The sequence below is a fragment of the Myotis yumanensis genome, unplaced genomic scaffold (assembly GCF_028538775.1).
Source record: "Myotis yumanensis isolate MYYU_CA2020_CCGP unplaced genomic scaffold, mMyoYum1.0.hap1 SCAF_20, whole genome shotgun sequence".
Taxonomy (NCBI): domain Eukaryota; kingdom Metazoa; phylum Chordata; class Mammalia; order Chiroptera; family Vespertilionidae; genus Myotis; species Myotis yumanensis.
The window spans coordinates 1,996,478-2,016,538 of NW_027223771.1; the positions used below are offsets into that span (position 1 = coordinate 1,996,478).

Sequence of the window (20,061 nt, forward strand, 5' to 3'; positions counted from 1 at the left end):
ACGGGATTGCATTAGAGATCTCTTGATTCCACCATTCACTATCTACCACGGATGGAATGCCGGAAAGAAGAAGAAGAAAAAAAAGACCTTAATGTGCCCCAACTGGGGAATGGCTAAATGAGCCTTCATCTCACAGCGGGAAAAGCTGGACATCATGTCGGGATGAGGACGGTGAGAAAGGGAGGCCCCCGCCGCTTCGCGCAGGCGTTCCTGCGTGGGAACCTGCTTTTCCCACGAGCTCGGTGAGGCAGGCGGGCGGCCTGGGCAAAGGACACGGATCCCAGCCCGCGTCCCGGCCAGGCTGACCGCGGAGACCACCCTCCCCAGCTCGGTATCTCGTGGTCCCCACCAGCCCCACCCCCGCGGGCCCTGGATCCTTCTCCGACCGGGAAGCCGGACTCTTCGCGGTCCGGCCCCTGGGCGCCCGGCAACGTTTCCGCCGGGGAACTTTCCACGGCGCACCCACTGGAAGTGTCCGTGTTGTGGCGGAAGTTGATGTTTTCTGGAAACAGCCGGGCGGAGAGGAGCGTGGCCGGCAGAGATGATTCAGGCGATTCTGGTTTTCAACAACCACGGGAAGCCGCGGCTGGTCCGCTTCTACCAGCGTTTCGTGAGTGCGGCCCAGCGTCGTCTCGTCCCTCCCGGACACCGCGTCCCCTTCCTCCCGAGCCCGAGGCCCCCACGGCGCCCGCGGGCCCCCATCCCCTCCGCCCGCTGACCGCCTCGGGCTCCCGCACCACGCGCGACCCTCACACTCTCTTTCCCGGCCCCGGCCGGTGTCGGGCCTTCTGTCCCCCCACGTCCCGCCGCTCCCGTCCTCCCCGACCCCTTTCTGGACCCCGGCGTTTCTGTGCCATTTTGTGACACTTCTTGGTCTCAGGGTTCTGTAAGTGACCGGGGTGCCTCGTGGAGATCCTGAAAGATTTAAGTCACTTTGATCTTGTTTAAACTCGGTTTCACGAGGAGGAAGACATATGCAGGCAGGCTCTTAAAGGTTTTTTGCTTTAGCCGGAGAGTCAGGGAAGGTGCTTTCTTGGGATAATTTCATTTCAGAGTTGCCTGGGACCGCTCAGCGACTCGGAAAAAGTCATTTCAAAAGTGGGGACTGTGCCTTGACGGTACGGCTCAGTGGTTGGGCGTTGACCTATGAACCAGGAGGTCACGGTTGGATTCCTGGTCAGGGCACCTGCCCGGGTTGCAGGCTCGATCCCCAGTAGGGGACGTGCAGGAGGCAGCCATTGATGATTCTCTCTCATCATTGATGTTTTTCTCTCCCTCTCCCTTCCTCTTTGGAATCGATGCAAATATATATATATATATATATATATATTTTTTTTTTTTTTTTTTTTAAGTGGGGAAGGAGCCCTAGCTGGTTTGGCTCAGTGGATAGAGCGTCGGCCTGCGGACTGAAGGATCCCGGGTTCGATTCCGGTCAAGGGCATGTACCTTGGTTGCGGGCACATACCCAGTAGGGAGTGTGCAGGAGGCAGCTGATCGATGTTTCTAACTCTCTATCCCTCTCCCTGCCTCTCTGTAAAAAATCAATAAAATATATTTTAGAAAAAAAAGTGGGGAAGGAGAAACTGTACATGCTGCTGCGGGAGGGCTCAATAAATAATAATGTGAACTTGGAATTTTTCCAAAAGCATTTCTGTGGGAAAATGCAAACATCATCACTTGCCTCCTGTCCCTGAACGTTTTGGAACGTTTTCTTTCTCTGTGACGAGGTTTCAAAATGTTACATATGCAATTGGTAGACTCCTGAAACCTTGGAGGGGGAAAGAGAAAATTTACGTTCAAGCCTTACCTCCACCTTTTTTACCCTTGTGTCTATTGACAAGTTAACGAACTTCTTTCAGACTTTATTTCCTCTTCTTCCAAGTAGAAATGAAAGAAAAGAAACACACATCACTACCTTTTCATAGAATATTTTTCAGCTAGATTACATTTTATTAAATAATTACATTGAGGTAAAAACTTGCATGGTGTGTGTGTGTGTGTGAATTTTCCCCTCTGTTTTCTACTTTTATTTTTTATTGATTTCAGAGAGGAAGGGAGAGAGATAGAAACATCAATGATGAGAGCGAATCATTGATTAGCTGCCTCCTGCACGTCCCCGTGGTGGTGGGGGTGGGGGGTGGGTTTGAGCCGGAAATCCTGGCATGTCCCTTTGATCCGAATTGAACCTGGGACCCTTTAGTCCACAGGCGGATCCACTGAGCCAAACCGGCTAGGGCTCCCCTCTGTTTTTTTAAAGTTGAGATATGTCACATACCACACAATTCACCTATTTAAAATTTTCAATTCAGCCCGGCCACGGTGGCTCAGTGGTTGAGCATCGACCTATGAACCAGGAGATCACCGTTCAATTCCCGGTCAGGACACATGCCCAGGTTGCAGGCTCGATCCCCAGTAGGGGGCGCTGCAGGAGGCAGCCGATATGATGCTCTTTCATCATTGATGTTTCTCTCTTCCTCTCTGAAATCAATAAAAATATATTTTTTTAAATAAATAAAATGTACAATTCATTGGTTTTTGGTAGGGTCACAAAGTTATGCAACCATCACCACAATTTTAGAACACTGTCATTACCCCAAAAAGAAACTCCTACCCATTAGCAATTATTCTGTATTTCACCCTCTAGTCCCCCAGCCATAGACAACCACTAATCTATTTTCTGTCTCTACATTTGCCTGTTGTGGGCATTTCATGTAAATGGAATCATATAATATGTGGGGGGTTTTTTATGACCAGCTTTTTTTACTTGGTACAGTATGTTCTCAGGGTTATCCATGCTGTAGTGTGTATCAGTTCTTCATCCCTTTTTGTTGCCAAGTTATATATATATATATATATATATATATATTTAAATATTTTTTTATTGATTTTTTTACAGAGAGGAAGAGAGAGGGATAGAAAGTTAGAAACATCGATGAGAGAGGAACATTGATCCGCTGCCTCCTGCACACCCCCTACTTGGGATGTGCCTGCAACCAAGGTACATGCCCTTGATCGGAATCGAACCTGGGACCCTTCAGTCCACAGGCCGACGCTCTATCCACTGAGCCAAAGCGGTTAGGGCCCAAGTTATATTTTATTGTATGGAGGGATATGTCATGTTTTGATTGTCCATTCACCGGTTGATGTTTCCACCTATGGCTCTTGTGAATAATGATGCTATGAACATTGTGCCACAAGGTTTTTTTTTCTTTATTGTTTAAAGTATTACATGAGTCTCCTTTTTTCCCCCATTGACCACTCCCCTGCCACCCCCACCCCCAAGCACAAGCCCTCTCCCCCCTACTGTCTGTGTCCATTGGTTTTGCTCATATGCATGCATACAAGTCCTTTGATTGATCTCTCACCCCCTCACCCCTTGCCTTCCCTCTGAGGTTGGACAGTTTGTTCGATGCTTCTATGTCTCTGGTTCTACTTTTGTTCATCAGTTTATGTTGTTCATTATATTCCACAAATGAGTGAGATCAAGTGATATTTATCTTTCTCTGACTGGCTTATTTCGCTTAGCATAGTCCTCTCCAGTTCCATCCATGCTGTTGCAAATGGTAAGAATTCCTTCTCTTTTACAGCAGCATAGTATTCCATTGTGTAGATGTACCACAGTTTTCTAATCCACTCATCTGCTGTGGGCACTTAGGCGGTTTCCAAATCTTAGCTATGGTGAATTGTGCTGCTATGAGCATAGGGGTGCATATATCTACAAGTTTTTTTTTAAAATATATTTTTGTTGATTTCAGAGAGGAAGGGAAAGGTGGGGGTGGTGGGGGTGGAGAGAGAGAGAAAGAGGCATCAATGATGAGAGAGAATCATTGATTGGCTGCCTCCTGCACAACCCCTACTGGGGATAGAGCTGGCAACCTGGGGATGGAGCCTGAAACCCGGGCATGTGCCCTTGACCAGAATTGAACCTGGGACCATCCAGTGTGCACACCAGTGCTCTATCCACTGAGCCAAACCAGCTAGGGCCATGTACTACAAGTTTTTATGTGGACAGGTGTTTTTCATTTCTCTTGATTTTATACCTAGGAGTAGAATTTCTGGGTCATATGGTAACTCTATGGTGAACATTTTGAGAAACTGCCAAATTTTTTCAAAGTGGCTGAACCCTTTGGCATTCCCATCAACAGTATGCGTTCCAATTTCTCTATCTCCCTAGTGACTTTTGTTCATCTTTCCCATTAAAGCTGTTTTAGTGAGCGTGAAGTAGATTTTCATTGTGGTTTTAATTTCCATTTCCCTAATGTCTAAAGATGTTGACCATCTTTTCCTGTCCTTGTTAACTATTTGTAGATCTTCTTTGAAGAACATAGTTTTTTTATAAGAACCATATTAGCTCAGGAGTGAAAATTAACCTTGTAAAAAGGAAAGTATTGAAGGATATGAGGGACTATTAAAACAGTTGAGGTCTAGCCTTAGCTGGTTTGGCTCAGTGGATAGAGCGTTGGCCTGGAGACTGAAAGGTCCCCGGTTGGATTCCAGTCAAGGGCACATGCCTGGGTTGCGGGCTCGATCCCCAGTGTGGGGTGTGTAGGAGGCAGCCAATCAATGATTCTCATCATTGATATTTCGATCTTTCTCTCCCTCTCCCTTCCTCTCTGAATTCAATAAAAATATTTTTTTAAAATAATTGAGGACTATAAACAATTGGTAGTTTACCTTTTTGTTGAATTAGAAATTCGGTAGCTTCGTCATTTCATACCATTTTCCCACTAACTGCAGCCACTGACCCTAGAGTCAGATTAAAGGCTTTAGCTTGAAAGATGTTTTTCTCAGTTTAAAAAAGTGCTGATGCGTCCCCCTGTGAGCTTCTTTAAATGGAAACCAGGAAAGTACCTGGTCGATTTACTCAAATTTACAGGGGCCAGTGATTAGTACGGTTTCATTCATCCTTCAGTAAATACTGAGCCACTGTATACCCACGGTGAGTCAGAGCTCTGAAAAATGGTTTCTCCACAGTGACATTTTCCCTGTTTTTACCTTTCTTTCTTTAAAAAAAAAAATATTTTATTGATTTTTTTACAGAGGGGAAGGGAGATAGATAGTTAGAAACACCGATGAGAGAGAAACATAGATCAGCTGCCTCCTGCACACCCCCTACTGGGGATGTGCCCACAACCAAGGTACATGCCTTTGACCGGAATTGAACCTGGGACCCTTCAGTCCGCAGGCCGACACTCTATCCACTGAGCAAAACTGGTCAGGGCTACCTCTATTTCTTTTAAATAACTAAACATTTCAAATATAAATTGCTGCAGAAAGAAAGGTATTAACATTTTTGAATCTATTATCTGACTCTTAGGGCAAGTCCAGTCTGAAGGTTTGCTTAAGCTTTGCTCCTCAAAGTGTGGTCCCAGCAGGATTGGTATCACCTAGAAACTTATTAGAAATGGTCTCAGGACTTACCCAGACCTACTAAGTCAGAATAATCGGCATTTTAATAACATTCCCAGGTGATTTATTGCACACTTATCGAGATTTGAGAGCACTGGTTTAGAGCTTTTGATTGCTTCTGTAATGACTGGTTTCTCACTTCCATCCTTTTTTTTTAAACCATACTCATTTTGAACCTTATATGTATAAATAGAGATCAAATGTGAATTATCAAGACATTCCATCACTGTCGACCTTTCTCGGATGTAGTAAGTGGGGGGGAAAAGTATTTGTACCTCTGCGATTATTCAAAATTCTTATTCTCTATAGAACCATCTTTCTCAGTAACACTGTTGGTAACACAACATCTTACATGTAATACCTACATCACCAGCACATAAGATGGCAAGTTCAGTTTTGTTTGTTTTTTAATGTGTACACAATTACATCTTGACCTCTTTTTATATATATATATATATATATATTTCATTGATTTTTTACAGAGAGGAAGGGAGAGAGATAGAGAGTTAGAAACATCGATGAGAGAGAAACATCGATCAGCCGCCTCCTGCACATCTCCTACTGGGGATGTGCCCGCAACCAAGGCACATGCCCTTGACCGGAATCGAACCCGGGACCCTTCAGTCCGCAGGCCGACGCTCTATCCACTGAGCCAAACTGGTTTCGGCACATCTTGACCTCTTTAAGGTGTTAGACCTGTTGACATTATTTACCCTGCCATAGATGTTTTCGAGGGCAAGACAAAATATTTCAGGACCAGGCCTTCTAGTTTTTCTTTCACCTTGCTTGAGAGTTGTTGATTCTCCTTTCTTCATTATTAACTATAGAGAAATATCAGCTTATATACCCTTTCTTGTTTGTTTGTTTTGTTTTTATAATATTTTTATTGATTTCAGAGCGGAAGGGAGAGAGAGATAGAACCACCAGTGATGAGAGAGAATCACTGATCGGCTGCTTCCTGCACACCCCACACTGGCAATCAAGCCTGCAACCCAGGCATGTGCCCTGATGGGAATCGAACCGTGACCTCCTGGTTCATAGGTCAATGCTCAACCACTGAGCCACACCGGCTGGGCAATATACCCTTGCTTAATTCCTTTAACAGAGCCTTGTCCATTTTTCCAGAGATTCCCCTATTCTTATTTTTTTCTCTACTCATCACTTTTTTCTGGAATCTGGTACCCTATGTTCAGATCATTCCCAGCTTGGAAGCACTTCTCTCCCTGTCCACCTCCATCAGTGGGATATATTTTCAGATGCCCCCGCTGATTCACTCTTTCTTTTATTCCACAGCCAGAAGAAATTCAACAGCAGATTGTGCGAGAGACCTTCCATCTAGTTCTCAAACGGGATGACAACATCTGTAACTTCTTGGAGGGTGGAAGGTAAGCGATCAGCTTCCGTTTTCTCCCCACGTGTCCACTTCCCCACTTCCGGGCGGCCGTCGTCATTACTGCTTCCTGAGGCAGAGCTCAAGCGTCAGGTGGGCCCCCAGGGCAGCTGGAGCTGACCGAGGGAGAGCCCCGATTCTGTTTGGAAGCTGTTGCCCGGCTGTGTTTCGGATTTTTCTTCCTTAGATGCTTGGTTTCTGGGAGGATGGGCAGAAGAAAAGGTGAGGAAAGCCATGTAGGCACCACTGCCAAACTTGGTCACACTCACCGGGTGGAACTGCACTGCGCTCTGGCCCATCCTCGCCCTGTGTGTTGGCTCAGTTCTCCTGCCCTGGGACAGGGTTTCTCCTTGATGTGTTTAATTAAGATGCAGGGATTTAAATGTCTCCTGTCTCCCACAGCTTGATTGGCGGTGCTGACTACAAACTGATTTATCGGCACTATGCTACCCTCTACTTTGTATTTTGTGTGGATTCATCGGAGAGTGAGCTTGGGATCTTGGACCTCATCCAGGTATGTGTAGTCCGCTAATGATGGCAGGTGCTCTGGGATTCTCTGGGTTTTTGAGGAGCCATCCTGTAGATCAGTGGTTCTCAACCTTCCTAATGCCGAGCCCCTTTAATACAGTTCCTCATGTTGCGGTGACCCCCAACCATAAAATTATTTTCGTTGCTACTTCATTACTGTAATGTTGCTACTGTTATGAATCGTAATGTAAATATCTGCTATGCAAGATGTATTTTCATTGTTACAAATTGAACATAATTAAAGCATAGTGATTAATCACAAAAACAATATGTAATTATATATGTGTTTTCCGATGGTCTTAGGTGACCCCTGTGAAAGGGTCATTCGACCCCCAAAGGGGTCTCGACCCACAGGTTGAGAACCGCTGCTGTAGATCCTTTTGTCAGTCTCTTTACTGATAATTGGTAAAAGTTGCCAGATGTCCACCAGATGGTGCTATGAGAAAGCTCCATAGCAACCCTTAAACACTCAGAGCTTTTGGATTCATTGGTTAGTACCTAGCCATCTCGCTGCCCTTGGTTTTCACGTACAACTCTGACACCGGTTTATAACTCAGGTCTGTGGACACTGACCAGGTGTCCCATAAGTTTAACTCAATTCGGGCACTATAGATCTGGAGATAGACAGCAAACGCAAGACCAGGTTGTCTATCGCCTGTGCTTCTGACCGAATGGCTATAGATCAGAGATTCCCATGACCTCCTCCATGGGCTTGATTAGTTTGCTAACGCAGCTTACAGAACTCTCTAGAGAAACATTGTACTTACTAGATTGGCAGCTTGATATGAGGATAAAACACGTAATAGCCTGATGGAAGAGATGTGTAGAGCAAGATATGGGGAAAGGGCACGAGCTTGCATGCTCTCTCCAGGCACACCACTCTCCCCAAATCTCCTGGTGCTCACCAGCCTAGAAGCTCTCTGAGCCCTGTCCTTTGGGTTTTTTTTTTTTTTTTAAATATATTCCACTGATTTTTCACAGAGAGGAAAGGAGAGGGATAGAGAGTTAGAAACATCAATGAGAGAGAAACATCAATTAGCTGCCCCCCGCACACCCCCCACTAGAGATGTGCCCGCAACCAAGGCACATGCCCTTGGCCGGAACCGAACCCGGGACCCCCCAGTCCGCAGGCCGACGCTCTATCCACTGAGCCAAACCGGTTAGGGCTCCTTTGGGGGTTTTATGGAGACTTCACCACAGCATAGGTAAGGTCAACTAAAAATCATTGGCCATTGGGGATTGATTCAACCTCCAGTCCCCCTCCCTTCCAGGGAGGGGTGGGTGGGAGGAGGCACTGAAAGGTCCAAACCCTCTAATCCAGGGGTCCTCAAACTACGGCCCGCGGGCCACATGCAAATACAAATATTGTATTTGTTCCCGTTTTGTTTTTTTACTTCAAAATAAGATATGTGCAGTGTGCATAGGAATTTGTTCATAGTTTTTTTTTAAACTATAGTCCAGCCCTCCAACGGTCTGGGGGACAGTGAACTGGCCCCCTGTTTAAAAAGTTTGAGGACCCCTGCTCTAATCACATGGCTGGTTCCCCTAGCAACCAGACCCCCATACTTAGATGTTCTCCAAAAGTCACCTTAGTGGAAATGAATAGTTTCCTTTTCTCTCAGTAGACCCTGAAAGAAATGATCATCCAAATCGTATTCCTAAATACTCTCAAATTGGAATAGGAAGCATTTTTATTTGATTAGTGCGTGTTTACTTATTTAGCATGAACTATTTATTGTTGAAGAAATAATACATTTTTGTGGTTCAAAATTCAAAAGACACACCAGAAGTATATACAGTGGGAAAGTATCTTTCTCCCCCACCCTCCGCCACCTAGTTTATTTTTCTAGAAGTAGCCAATTGTAGGTGTGTTTTTTTTGTTTTTTTAAAAATATATTTTATTGATTTTTTACAGAGAGGAAGGGAGAGAGATAGAGAGTTAGAAACATCGATCAGCTGCCTCCTGCACATCTCCCACTGGGGATGTGCCCGCAACCCAGGTACATGCCCTTGACCAGAATCGAACCCGGGACTCTTCAATCCCGCAGGCCAACACTCTATCCACTGAGCCAAACCGGTTTCGGCCAATTTTAGTTTTAAAACCAAGAACCAGGGGCAGTGTTACCTCAGGGGCACTCAGGTAAACACGGTGTATCTTACTATTTACTTCCTTTTGGACAAACATTTGTAATGTGTGATAAAAAAAAAGAAATGAAGTAACACAGTAAAGGAGGAGAGAGAGACGTTATCACTGTAAGATGGCCTAATTATGTACCTAGAAAACCTAAAAAGAAAAATGCAAAATGTATCACAAGTAATGGTTGATATGAGAGCAAAATAGCAAAATATGAGATTGAATTCGTCAAAATTGAATTTCTTATTTGTGCAGAAATAGCTAGAAAATTCATAATTAATGAAATTTCACTTCCAGCAGTAACAAAAGGTATTTAGTGTTTTGACATTAACTTAGTATGGAATTCTTGACATTGATTCCAATAACATTGTAATATCTTAAAGGAAAGACATAAAGGAATGTCTTTTTTGGTAGATTTATTGATTTCAGAGCAGAAGGGAGAGAGCTATAAGCCTTCCCCTTGTTGGGGAGAATCAAGTAAAGATGACAGTAGTAATCAACAGATTAAATGGGAAACCCAGGTATAATTCCATCAGATCTTACAGAACTTGGTAAAGGAAAATTTATCAGGAAAAACAAACGGCCGGGAAATCTAAAAGTATGTTTTGAGGGGAAAAAGGCAGTATTGGGGTATTGGCTTTACTAGCCTTAAGAATATGTAATGTTTGGCTCTGGCTGGTGTGGCTTAGTTGCTCGGGCGTCATCTGATGCACTGAGAGGTCAAAGGTTCGATTCCCTGGTCAGTGCACATGCCCGGGCTGCAGGCTCCATCCCCAGTAGGGGGCGAGCAGGAGGCAGCTGATCAATGTTTCTCTCTCCTTCTCTCCTTCCCTCCCTCCCTCTCTTCTCTCAAATCAATAAAAACATATTGAAAGAACATGTAATGTTTGCAGATGAAATTATCTACCTAGAAAACCCAAAACAACCGGAAAACAATTAGAGTTCAGTAAGGGGACTGGATACATGTTTAACATATAAAAATTAATAGCTTTACTTTAGAATAATAAGTTAGAAAACAATATTTGAAAGGGGCCCACTCGCAATAGCAAAAAGGTCCATAAACGACCCAGGAATAAATGTAAAAACTGGGCACGGTCTATATAAAGAAATCTTTAAAACTACTGAAAATATGAAAAAAGAGCAAACTAAATAAATCAAACATGTTCTTTACCGGGTGAGAAAACTCATTAAAATGTCAGTACTTCCAGGTTATAAATTACTGAAATGCTTGTCAGGATCCCAGAAAGATTATTTTTGTTCTATAAATTATTTTTGAGTGTGAAACATACTGTGTATACATAAAGTATGCAAACACGCTTATATTTCGTAGTGTAAAAAATGCCAATAAAATGATGCCCTAACCAGTTTGGCTCAATGGGTAGAGCGTCGGCCTGCGGACTGAAGGGTCCCAGGTTCGATTCCAGTCAAGGGCATGTACCTTGGTTGCGGGCACATCCCCAGTGGGGAGTGTGCAGGAGGCGGCTGATCAATGTTTCTCTCTCATCGATGTTTCTAACTCTCTATCCCTCTCCCTTCCTCTCTGTAAAAAATCAATAAAATATAGTTTAAAACTAAAAGCCAATAAAATGAAACTGTCCCTCAGATTAGAAACAGTATGTTACCTAGTCCCTTAAAGCTCCTGTATCCTCCTCATTCATTGCCTCCCTTCTTAGACTTTTTAAAATTTTTTTATTGATTTCAGAGAGGAAGGGAGAGATAGAAACATCAATGATGAGAGAGAATCATGGATCGGCTGCCTCCTGCACGCCCTCTACTGGGGATGGAGCCCACAACCCGGGCATGTGCCCTGACCTGAATCGAACCATGACCTCCTGGTTCATAGGTGGATGCTCAACCACTGAGCCACGCTGGCCAGGCTATACTTTTTTTTTTTTTTTTTAATCCCTCCTTAGACTTTTGAGTTACCATTCCTTTGCTTCTCGTTATAGTTTTAGTAGGTGATGTATATTCCCTAAGTGATAAAAAACTAAGCACAAACTTAGCTGTGTAAGGAAAGGGTAATTTGCCACTTTTATGTAATTTATTTATTTTGTGAATCCTTACCCAAAGATATTTTTTCCATTGATTTTTAGGTAGAGTGGAAAGGAGGGAGGGAGGGAGGGAGGGAGGGAGGGGGGAGGAGGAAGAGGAGGAGGAGGAGGAGAGAGAAACATCGATGTGAGAGAGACACATCCATTGGTTGTCTCCTGCACAAGGCCCCGGTCGAACCTGCAACCCAGGTCTGTCTCTTGACTGGGAATTGAACCCATGACCCTTCAGTGCTCAGGCTGATGCTCTAACCATTGAGCACACCAGCCAGAGCGAATTTGCCACTTTTAGATGAAGGCTTCCAAGAGGAGATAATGTGAACAAAGTGTCTGGGTCATGGTCTGGCTTTAGTGTTCCTGATAGTTTACAAGAGCCCCTTCTGGGGAAGTCTGAGGTCAAGGGTGAACCCCGGGAAACTTAGAAGAAGATTTGATATTTATAAAAAATGAAATTTTCTTTTTTCTTTAGCTTCACTGAGATATAATTAACATATAACGTTGTGCAAGTTTAAGGTGTGCAGCCTGTTGATTTGGCACTCGAATGTATGGCAAAATGATGACCACCGTAGTGTTATCTAACCTCTCTTATCACCCCACACAACCACCTTTTTTGTAAGTACAAGAACCAGATTTTTTAATGGATTAAAGTACAACACCCTTGCAAGCTAGAATGCTAGCTGTTTGGTGACAGAGGACCTAATATTAGAACAAGAAATCTGTAAAGCCCCAAACTTTAAAAGTGTGACCTTTTCCAACTGCTTCCGCCCCTTGGCAGAAGCCATGAACCGCACTCCATTCCTCTTGGTGTGTGGGTTTGTGATCTCACCACTTCAGGCTGGGCTTCTCGATTTCCAAATACTTCTTCCTGTTGTACAGTCTTGTCACCTTATCAACTGAGCTACATCCATCTTCACTGTTAATACCCTTTCATTTTCTAAATTTGACATTTTGGTCTTCTTTTCAAAATTCAATTGATCCCATGTGTAAGCAGCTTGGATTTGTCTCCTTGTTTCTTGCCTCACCGAGGCGTTTTCCTGTTTTTTCTCTTGTTCAACAAATTTCATGTGATTCCCAGCTGCTGGGTTATAATCGCTAAACATGGCTATTCTGCTTCCTGCGGAAGCTTGCGCTCCGGGGGCTGCCATGTGAGCGCCATCGCTATCCAAGCAGCCACTGTGTTCCCGGTGCCCACTGGCCAGCACATTGAGAACTGAATTTCCAGTAGCTCGACTACTTGTTGTTTTTGCTTTTCAACCATTTCCTTTTCTCGCTGTTCTTGTCATTTCTCTGCCCTTCCCAACTCCCCAGCAGTCAGGCTTAAACTTTCGCTAAATCTCCTTCCTTTTTCCCATTCCCCTCTTTCTCTCTTGACTTCTGCTTTTGGGGGCACTCCTGCTGCTACCCCTTGACCTTGAGCAGGAAGAGGTCTGATCGCAGATTTCTTGGCTTCTGGATCAGGATTCTTCTGCTCCCTAGTCCTGGATGGAGACTCTTCCCACTTCCGGCTTTAACTACCTTTTATGCGACTGAGATCTTTTTTTTTTTAAATATCTTTATTGATTTCAGAGAGGAAGGAAGAGGGAGAGAGAGATAGAAACATCAATGATGAGAGAGAATCATGGGTCGGCTGCCTCCTGCAAGTCCCCCACTGGGGATCAAGCCTGCAGCCCGGGCCTATGCCCTTGACCGGAATCAAACCTGGAACCTTTCAGTTCTCAGGCCGACAGCTCTATCCGCTGAGCCAAACCGGCTAGGGCACGACCGAGATCTTGAGTGACTTCTGCCTCTTGATGATTTCCTTTGCATTTGTGTGTGTCCTCACCATTTTCAGATGAATTTAGTCACTCGCTTCCTCTATGAGACGAATGTTCCTTGTCATTTTGTTCCTCAGGATTGTGTTTCTTAGGAATTGAATTTTAGATACAGATCTTATTATTTTGCTGTCTGAGCCTGCAGTACCTTCATTTCAGTCTCTTCATGCATCAGCACACCTTTTGCCTCAGTTTTGACTCCTTCGGTTCTTGATCTTGATCATGAACTTGAATAATGGTGTTTTGAGGCTCGAGGAAAAACATACATGTGACTGCTCTTTTTTTTATATATACGTTCTTTTTTATTGAATTTTTTTTATTTAGAGAGAGGGAGAGGGAGAAACAACCCCTTATCTCTAAGCCACAGAGCAATAAAAGAAGACAAACATGGGCTGCTAAACAAACAAGAAACACAAACAGAATGATCTCTTAGAAATTAAAGACCTGAGAGGAAAATGAGAGATAAAAGATAAGAAAATAAGGAGGTTTTGTTTTGTTTGCGATTTACCTTAAGGTAAATAGTATGACTTCCCCCTTCACTTTCACATGTGATGTTTATGAAGATGTGGATAGTCCCGGTTTCTCTTCTTTACCTATTTCTTTGTGTTTCCTAGGTGTTTGTGGAGACCCTGGATAAATGTTTCGAAAATGTTTGTGAATTGGATTTGATCTTCCATATGGATAAGGTACCTTCTCTCCCAAACCAGGGTTACCAGAAAGCCAAGAGCCTTGTCCATCCCAGCCACCTCTACACTTTCATGTGCTTTCTTTTGTGTTTTTTTCACTCTGGGGATATTCCTAGAACCTGGTTTTGCTTTTTCTTAATATGTTTGTTTTTGGCCGCTCAGCCAACTAAGCCACACTGGCTGGGCCTAGAACCTGTTTGTTTTTTAAATATATATATATATACACACATATATATATATATATGTGTGTATATATGTATATATGTATATATGTGTGTGTGTGTGTGTGTGTATATATATATATATATATATATTAGTGATTTCAGAGAGGAAGGGAGAGGGGGGGAGAGAGAGAGAAACATCAGTGATGGGAGAGAATCATGGATCGCTGCCTCCTGCACGCCCCGCACTGGGGATCGAGCCCACAACCCAGGCATGTGCCCTTACTGGGAATTGAACCATGACCTCCTGGTTCATAGGTCAACGTTCAACCACTGGGCTACGTCAGCTGGGCAGAACCGGTTTTTATTTAATAACTGAAGTGCGATAGTTTTGGGGGTATTTTGAAAAGATCTGTTACCAGTTGTAACACACAGAGATTACCATTGAGCCTGGGTCATGGTTCAGCTTTTCAGACAGACCTCCTGGTAGACGGCAGAGATGGCCCTAGAAAGTGAAATCAGTAGATTTATGTTGGTTATCAAATGAGTTTCCCCGCAATAGTCCAGTGAGAGTGAAGCTTTCGAATAATCACGACACAGAGGCTTTGACTTCGTGAAATTTTTACTGTTCCTGAACAGTAAAGCAGTGACTAAGACATCATTAACGTAGTTTAAGGTCATGTGATGCTCTGTAGGGAAGCTGATATCAGGCAGGATTGAAGTGGTTCGTAGTCCATGTTCTCCAGCATGGCCTCCGCCCTCATGATCCAGATTAAACTTGGCCGATTGCCAGCAAGGGGACAGCAGCTGCCGCATTTGTTTTATTCCCCTGGGCACACGCCCCACCCAGTGCTGCTCGCTGGTGGAAGTCCGTGCATCTCAGGTTTGCTTGGTCCTGGTGTTTCTTCAGCTGATTGTCACTGTGATCCTTGGCCCTTGGAGGCTGGTAATGATTTTTAGGAGACTATGTGCTCGTTGCTAAGCCATGATCCTTTATTACTCTGTTTCCACCCTGATGAGGCAGATGTTTTCATTTTTTAAAATTTATTTATTTTTTTTTAAATCTGCACCCAAGGATATTTTTCCATTGATTTTTAGAGGGAGTGGAAGAGAGAGGGAAAGACAGAGAAATAATCGAAGTGAGAGAAACACATTGATTGGTTTGGTCCTGCACATGCCCAACCAGGGCCTGGGCCAGGGAGGAGCCTGCAACCTAGGTACATGCCCTGGAAGGGAATCAAACCCAGGACCCTTCATCTGCAGTCCCATGCCCTATCCACTGAGCCACACCGGTGAGGGCGAAGCGGATGTTGTTAGATGCCTCACTGCTAGCATTGCTGTCCAGGGGCCTCTCAGTCGCAGTGCACTCTCCCAGGCCCTCAGGTGGCACTCTGCAGGCTAGCGCAGGCTGGCCATTCTCAAGGTTGGCTGTTGGATCACAGGAAAGTTCCTCTCAGCATCTACCTTGACTCTGACTCCACAAGGAGCCTGGTACCAGGGAGTCACAGAGCCCCATTCCTTCTGGTCTTTGTTTTGTTTTGTTTTTTGTTTTTTTGTTTTTAAATATTTTATTGATTTTTTACAGAGAGGAAGGGAGAGGGATAGAGAGTTAGAAACATCGATGAGAAAGAAACATCGGTCAGCTGCCTCCTGCACAGCCCCCACTGGGGATGTGCCCGAAACCAAGGTACATGCCCTTGACCAGAATCGAACCTAGGACCCTTCAGTCCACAGGCTGACGCTCTATCCACTGAGCCAAACCGGTCAGGGCTCCTTCTGGTCTTTGAATAACGTCCTTCTGTTCAGTGTTGTTTCACTATGACATTGGTGAGATGTTGTTCATATCGATCAGCCCATGTACAGTGGTTTCATGGACGTCATTTCACTTCAAGTTGCGTTAACCTGTCATTGACGTTAGACGAGGACTTGCTGTACTTGACTTGGCGCTCCCCGAGCCTCACAAGGCTTCCAGAACCCTGGTTGCTGGTTCGATTCCCAGTCAGGGCACATGCCCAGGTTGTGGGCTTGATCCCCAGTAGGCAGTGTGCAGGAGGCAGCTGATCGATGTTTCCCTCTCACATCATTTCTTTCTCTCTCTCTCTCTCTCTCTCTCTCTCTCTCTGTCTTGCTCTCCCTCTCTAAAAATATTTTTTTTAAGTTTTTCTCTTATCTCCTGAGATAATCGTGAGCTTTTGCCTTATCGCTCTCACGTTATTTTGAAAATATTTGTGAGGATGCCTGCTAGGGCAGTAAAGTAATTCGAGGCCCAAGTACTTCACTGGACATGGCTTTAAAAGGAAATAAGAGGCCATAAAAATGTTGTTTCTCATATGTCTTATCTTCACATAAGTTCTGTGCAGTGTTTTGACACCGCTGCAGGTTTCTTTTACAGTCTGTAGCGCTGTAATGTTGGATTGTTCTTACGACATTGCTCTCCCTGTGTCCTGGGCTTTCTGAAACGTGAGGATGTGAGGAGGCGGAGTCTCACTCTGCCCCCTGTAGACTGCCTGAAGGTGTTTTCCGGCAGGTGACTTCCTTTCACTGGGATTTCTAGCTTATCTCTGCCCTCATGTAGAGCGTTTCTGGTTCAGCCATATCTTCTTTCGAGAATAGAAAGTGATCTTCTTTACTCAGACGCAAAGGCCACGTGGTGGGATCATTGGAATGCCACCTTGAACTCTCCATTCTAATTAGCTGAAGACTCTCTGCACTTGAAGTCAGGAACTCCCATCGGTCCCTAGACCTTTACACTGTGCGTGGGGTTGTCCTGGGTGCGGCCCCATCACCCCGAACAGGTGTGGCTGGAGCAGCAGGCCCGTGGGAGGACCAGGGATAGCAGTCCTGCTGCCCGGCAGTTAGTTACTTTCTAATCTTGGGATTTTTAAGTATTTTTATTGATTTCAGAGAGGAAGGGAGAGGGAGAGAGAGAGAAACATCAGTAATGAGAGAGAATCATTGATTGGCTGCCTCCTGCCCGCCCCCTACTGGGGATCAAGCCCGCAACCCGGGCATGTGCGCTTGACCGGAATCGAACCTGGGACTCTTCAGTCCGCAGGTTGATGCTCTACCCACTGAGCCAAACCAGCTAGGGCTAATCTCAGGATTTCTCTTTTCAGCTCCTGTGTTGATATCCTGTTTTATTTCTGCTGCTTTCTTCCCCTCTTCTCCCTCCCCTTCTTCCTGTCTTCCATTCCGTTTCTGGAGTTTATAGTCATTCCCCTTCCTTTCTCTTCCCAACATACACCAATCTCGCTTCTTCGCCTCATCGCCAAGGTGTGTCTCTGTTGATTCCGTTTCCTGTAACCACAGATCTCCCGTCTCCCCCAGAACGCCGCTTCTCCCATGCTTCTACTGCCTCTTCCAACTGGAGTTCCATCTCTGTCATTCATTTAAGGAGGGCTATAATGAGTGAGTGGTCTACGCCCTCTCTTGCGTTTCTCCTTCATCTGCTCCCTTTCTGGGACCCAGTCTCCTGGTTTCCACTCCTGCCCAAGCAAAATTCCCTGATTTCTTAACCCCGTTGCCGGCCATCACCTTTAATGTTCCTGCTGTATTTGGTGCTATTGACCATTCCCTGGAGCGCTGCCTTCTTCCTCCTCATGCTGCCTTGGTTCCCGTCACATAGGCCCCTCCTGGCTTTTCTCTTACTCTCCTCCCACCTCCTACCAGTAAATTCTATCGTCAGTGATCTCTCACCTCACTCTTCTCCCTCTCCTGCTTCTATCTGAGGTCTCACCCGTGTCTCCTACTTGTTACCCGTGTAGGTGGGCACCGCCTTGGTAACTACCACGTGGCCTGAGTCTTGTTCCTATTTTTTCCAACTTCCGGAGGCATTTCCCTCACTTCCTCCCAGCGCCTTGTTTCTTCCCGCCGCCTCTTACCCAGGACAGATTCAGCATCTGTCTCCTGAAAGCCAGCTCTTCCCCAGCTCCCCTCTTCCAGGGGGGCAGCCCCGTCCTCTGCCAGGTACACCCCAAACCTTCCCTCCCTCTTCCTCGCCCCAGCAGCCAGTCAGGCACCAAAATCTGGGCTTCTTCACGTGGAGTCCCTTTAAAAAAATAATAATAATTTTTTTTATTGATTTCAGAGAGGAAGGGAAAGGGAGAGAGAGCTAGACACATCAGTGCTGAGAGAGAATCATCAATCGGCTGCCTCCTGCACATCCCACACTGGAGATCCTGTAGATCAAGCCTGCAACCCGGGCATGTGCCCTGACCAGGGATCGAACCTCTTGGTTCATAGGTTGACACTCAACCTCTGAGCCACACCAGCAGGCCCCATAGAGTCCTTCTTATATCTGGTTCTCGGTTGTTCACATTTGGCACACATGCTTTTGTATCTCTCTACATAGGTACGTTTTTCCTGAACCACCTGAAAGTTAGTTGCAGGCATCATAACTTTTCATCCCCAAGTACTTCAGCAGACATCTCTGAAGAACAAGGACATTGCTGTGCCTAATTCTCTAACACACCTAATGGCCACATAACTAATTAGCAACCACAACAGAATTAACATATTTAGGAAATGTAATGTTAATAAATACTCTTTTTTTAATTTTTTTTTTTTTTATTTCAGAGAGGAAGGGAGAGGGAAAGAGAGATAGAAACATCAATGATGGGAGAGAATCATGTGCCTTGACTGGAATCGAACCCGGGACCCTTTAGTCCAGGGGTCCTCAAACTACGGCCCCGCGGGCCACATGCAAATTACAAATATTGTATTTGTTCCCATTTTGTTTTTTTACTTCAAAATAAGATATGTGCAGTGTGCATAGGAATTTGTTCATAGTGTTTTTTTAAACTATAGTCCGGCCCTCCAACGGTCTGAGGGACAGTGAACTGGCCCCCTGTTTAAAAAGTTTGAGGACCCCTGCTTTAGTGCCTGGGAGGACACTCAATCCACTGAGCCAAACCGGCTAGGGCTCGTCTTGCTCTCTCTCCTGGGAGCAATCTCAAGCAATGCATCTAGTCAAATATCTATATAGCAAAGCTGCATGTCACATTTCTTAGAACTATGTGTAAATTATACCGAATGATACAGTATCTACTCATGAGCTCTTTTATTTAAGGACATTTGATCAGCCCTAACTGGTTTGGCTCAGTGGATAGAGCATCGGCCTGCAGACTGAAGGGTCCCAGGTTCGATTCCGGTCAAGGGCATGTACCTTGGTTGCGGGCACATCCCCAGTAGGGGGTGTGCAGGAGGCAGCTGATCGATGTTTCTCTCTCATCGATGTTTCTAACTCTCTATCCCTCTCCCTCCCTCTCTGTAAAAAATCAATAAAATATATTTAAAAAAAAAAAAAAGGACATTTGATCAGAGGTAGAGAAAGAAGAACGGGACTGTGAAGAAATGGCTGCTTCAGAGACTGGGCTCTGAAATGCAGGGGGCAGGAGAGATGGGGGCCCATTGGCGGCTTTTGGCTGAGAGCCTGGGGTCCCGGATGCAGGAGCACGTTGGGCAGCGCTGGTGGCCCTTGTGTGCCGAGTGTGTCACAGCCTAAGTAAAGCTGGGTGAGCACCACAGGTGTGACGACAGTTGGAGGTAGATCGGTGCCAAGAGAGAAAGCAGGGAGACCGTATAAATTCCTGAGTGGAGAGTCATCAAGGGCAGGGCGGCCAAGGTGCCTGGACAGCTGCCAAGGGCCGGGCCTGTGCTGGGTGCTTTATGTCCAGTCTTATATAACGTGGGTGTGATACCCCCATGTAACAGACCAGCAAGCTGGGGCTTAGACTAAAGGGCCCGAAACTTTAAAAATTCATGTTTTAGCCCGGCCGGCGTGGGTCAGCAGTTGAACGTCAACCTTTGAACTAGGAGGTCACGGTTCGACTCCGGTCAGGGCACATGCCCGGGTTGCGGGCTGGATCCCCAGTAGGGGGCATGCATGAGGCAGC

General features: G+C 45.3%; 1 protein-coding gene and 1 pseudogene across 2 annotated transcripts in view; one reads left to right on the top strand and one right to left on the bottom strand.

The window, feature by feature from the left end:
* The first annotated feature begins 476 nt into the window (after positions 1-476).
* AP3S2 (adaptor related protein complex 3 subunit sigma 2) overlaps positions 477-20,061 on the top strand; it is a 42,134-nt gene continuing 22,549 nt past the window's right edge. The window contains exons 1-4 of one of the 2 annotated variants that reach the window (XM_070400738.1): positions 477-610; positions 6,703-6,794; positions 7,202-7,313; positions 13,935-14,006. In XM_070400738.1, coding sequence (XP_070256839.1) covers positions 542-610; positions 6,703-6,794; positions 7,202-7,313; positions 13,935-14,006 — 345 coding nt within the window. In that variant the 5' untranslated portion in view covers positions 477-541. The remainder of the gene's footprint in view (positions 611-6,702; positions 6,795-7,201; positions 7,314-13,934; positions 14,007-20,061) is intronic. The other variant, XM_070400739.1, reaches the window with a different exon arrangement.
* LOC138998534 (arginine/serine-rich coiled-coil protein 2-like) lies at positions 12,243-13,492 on the bottom strand (annotated as a pseudogene).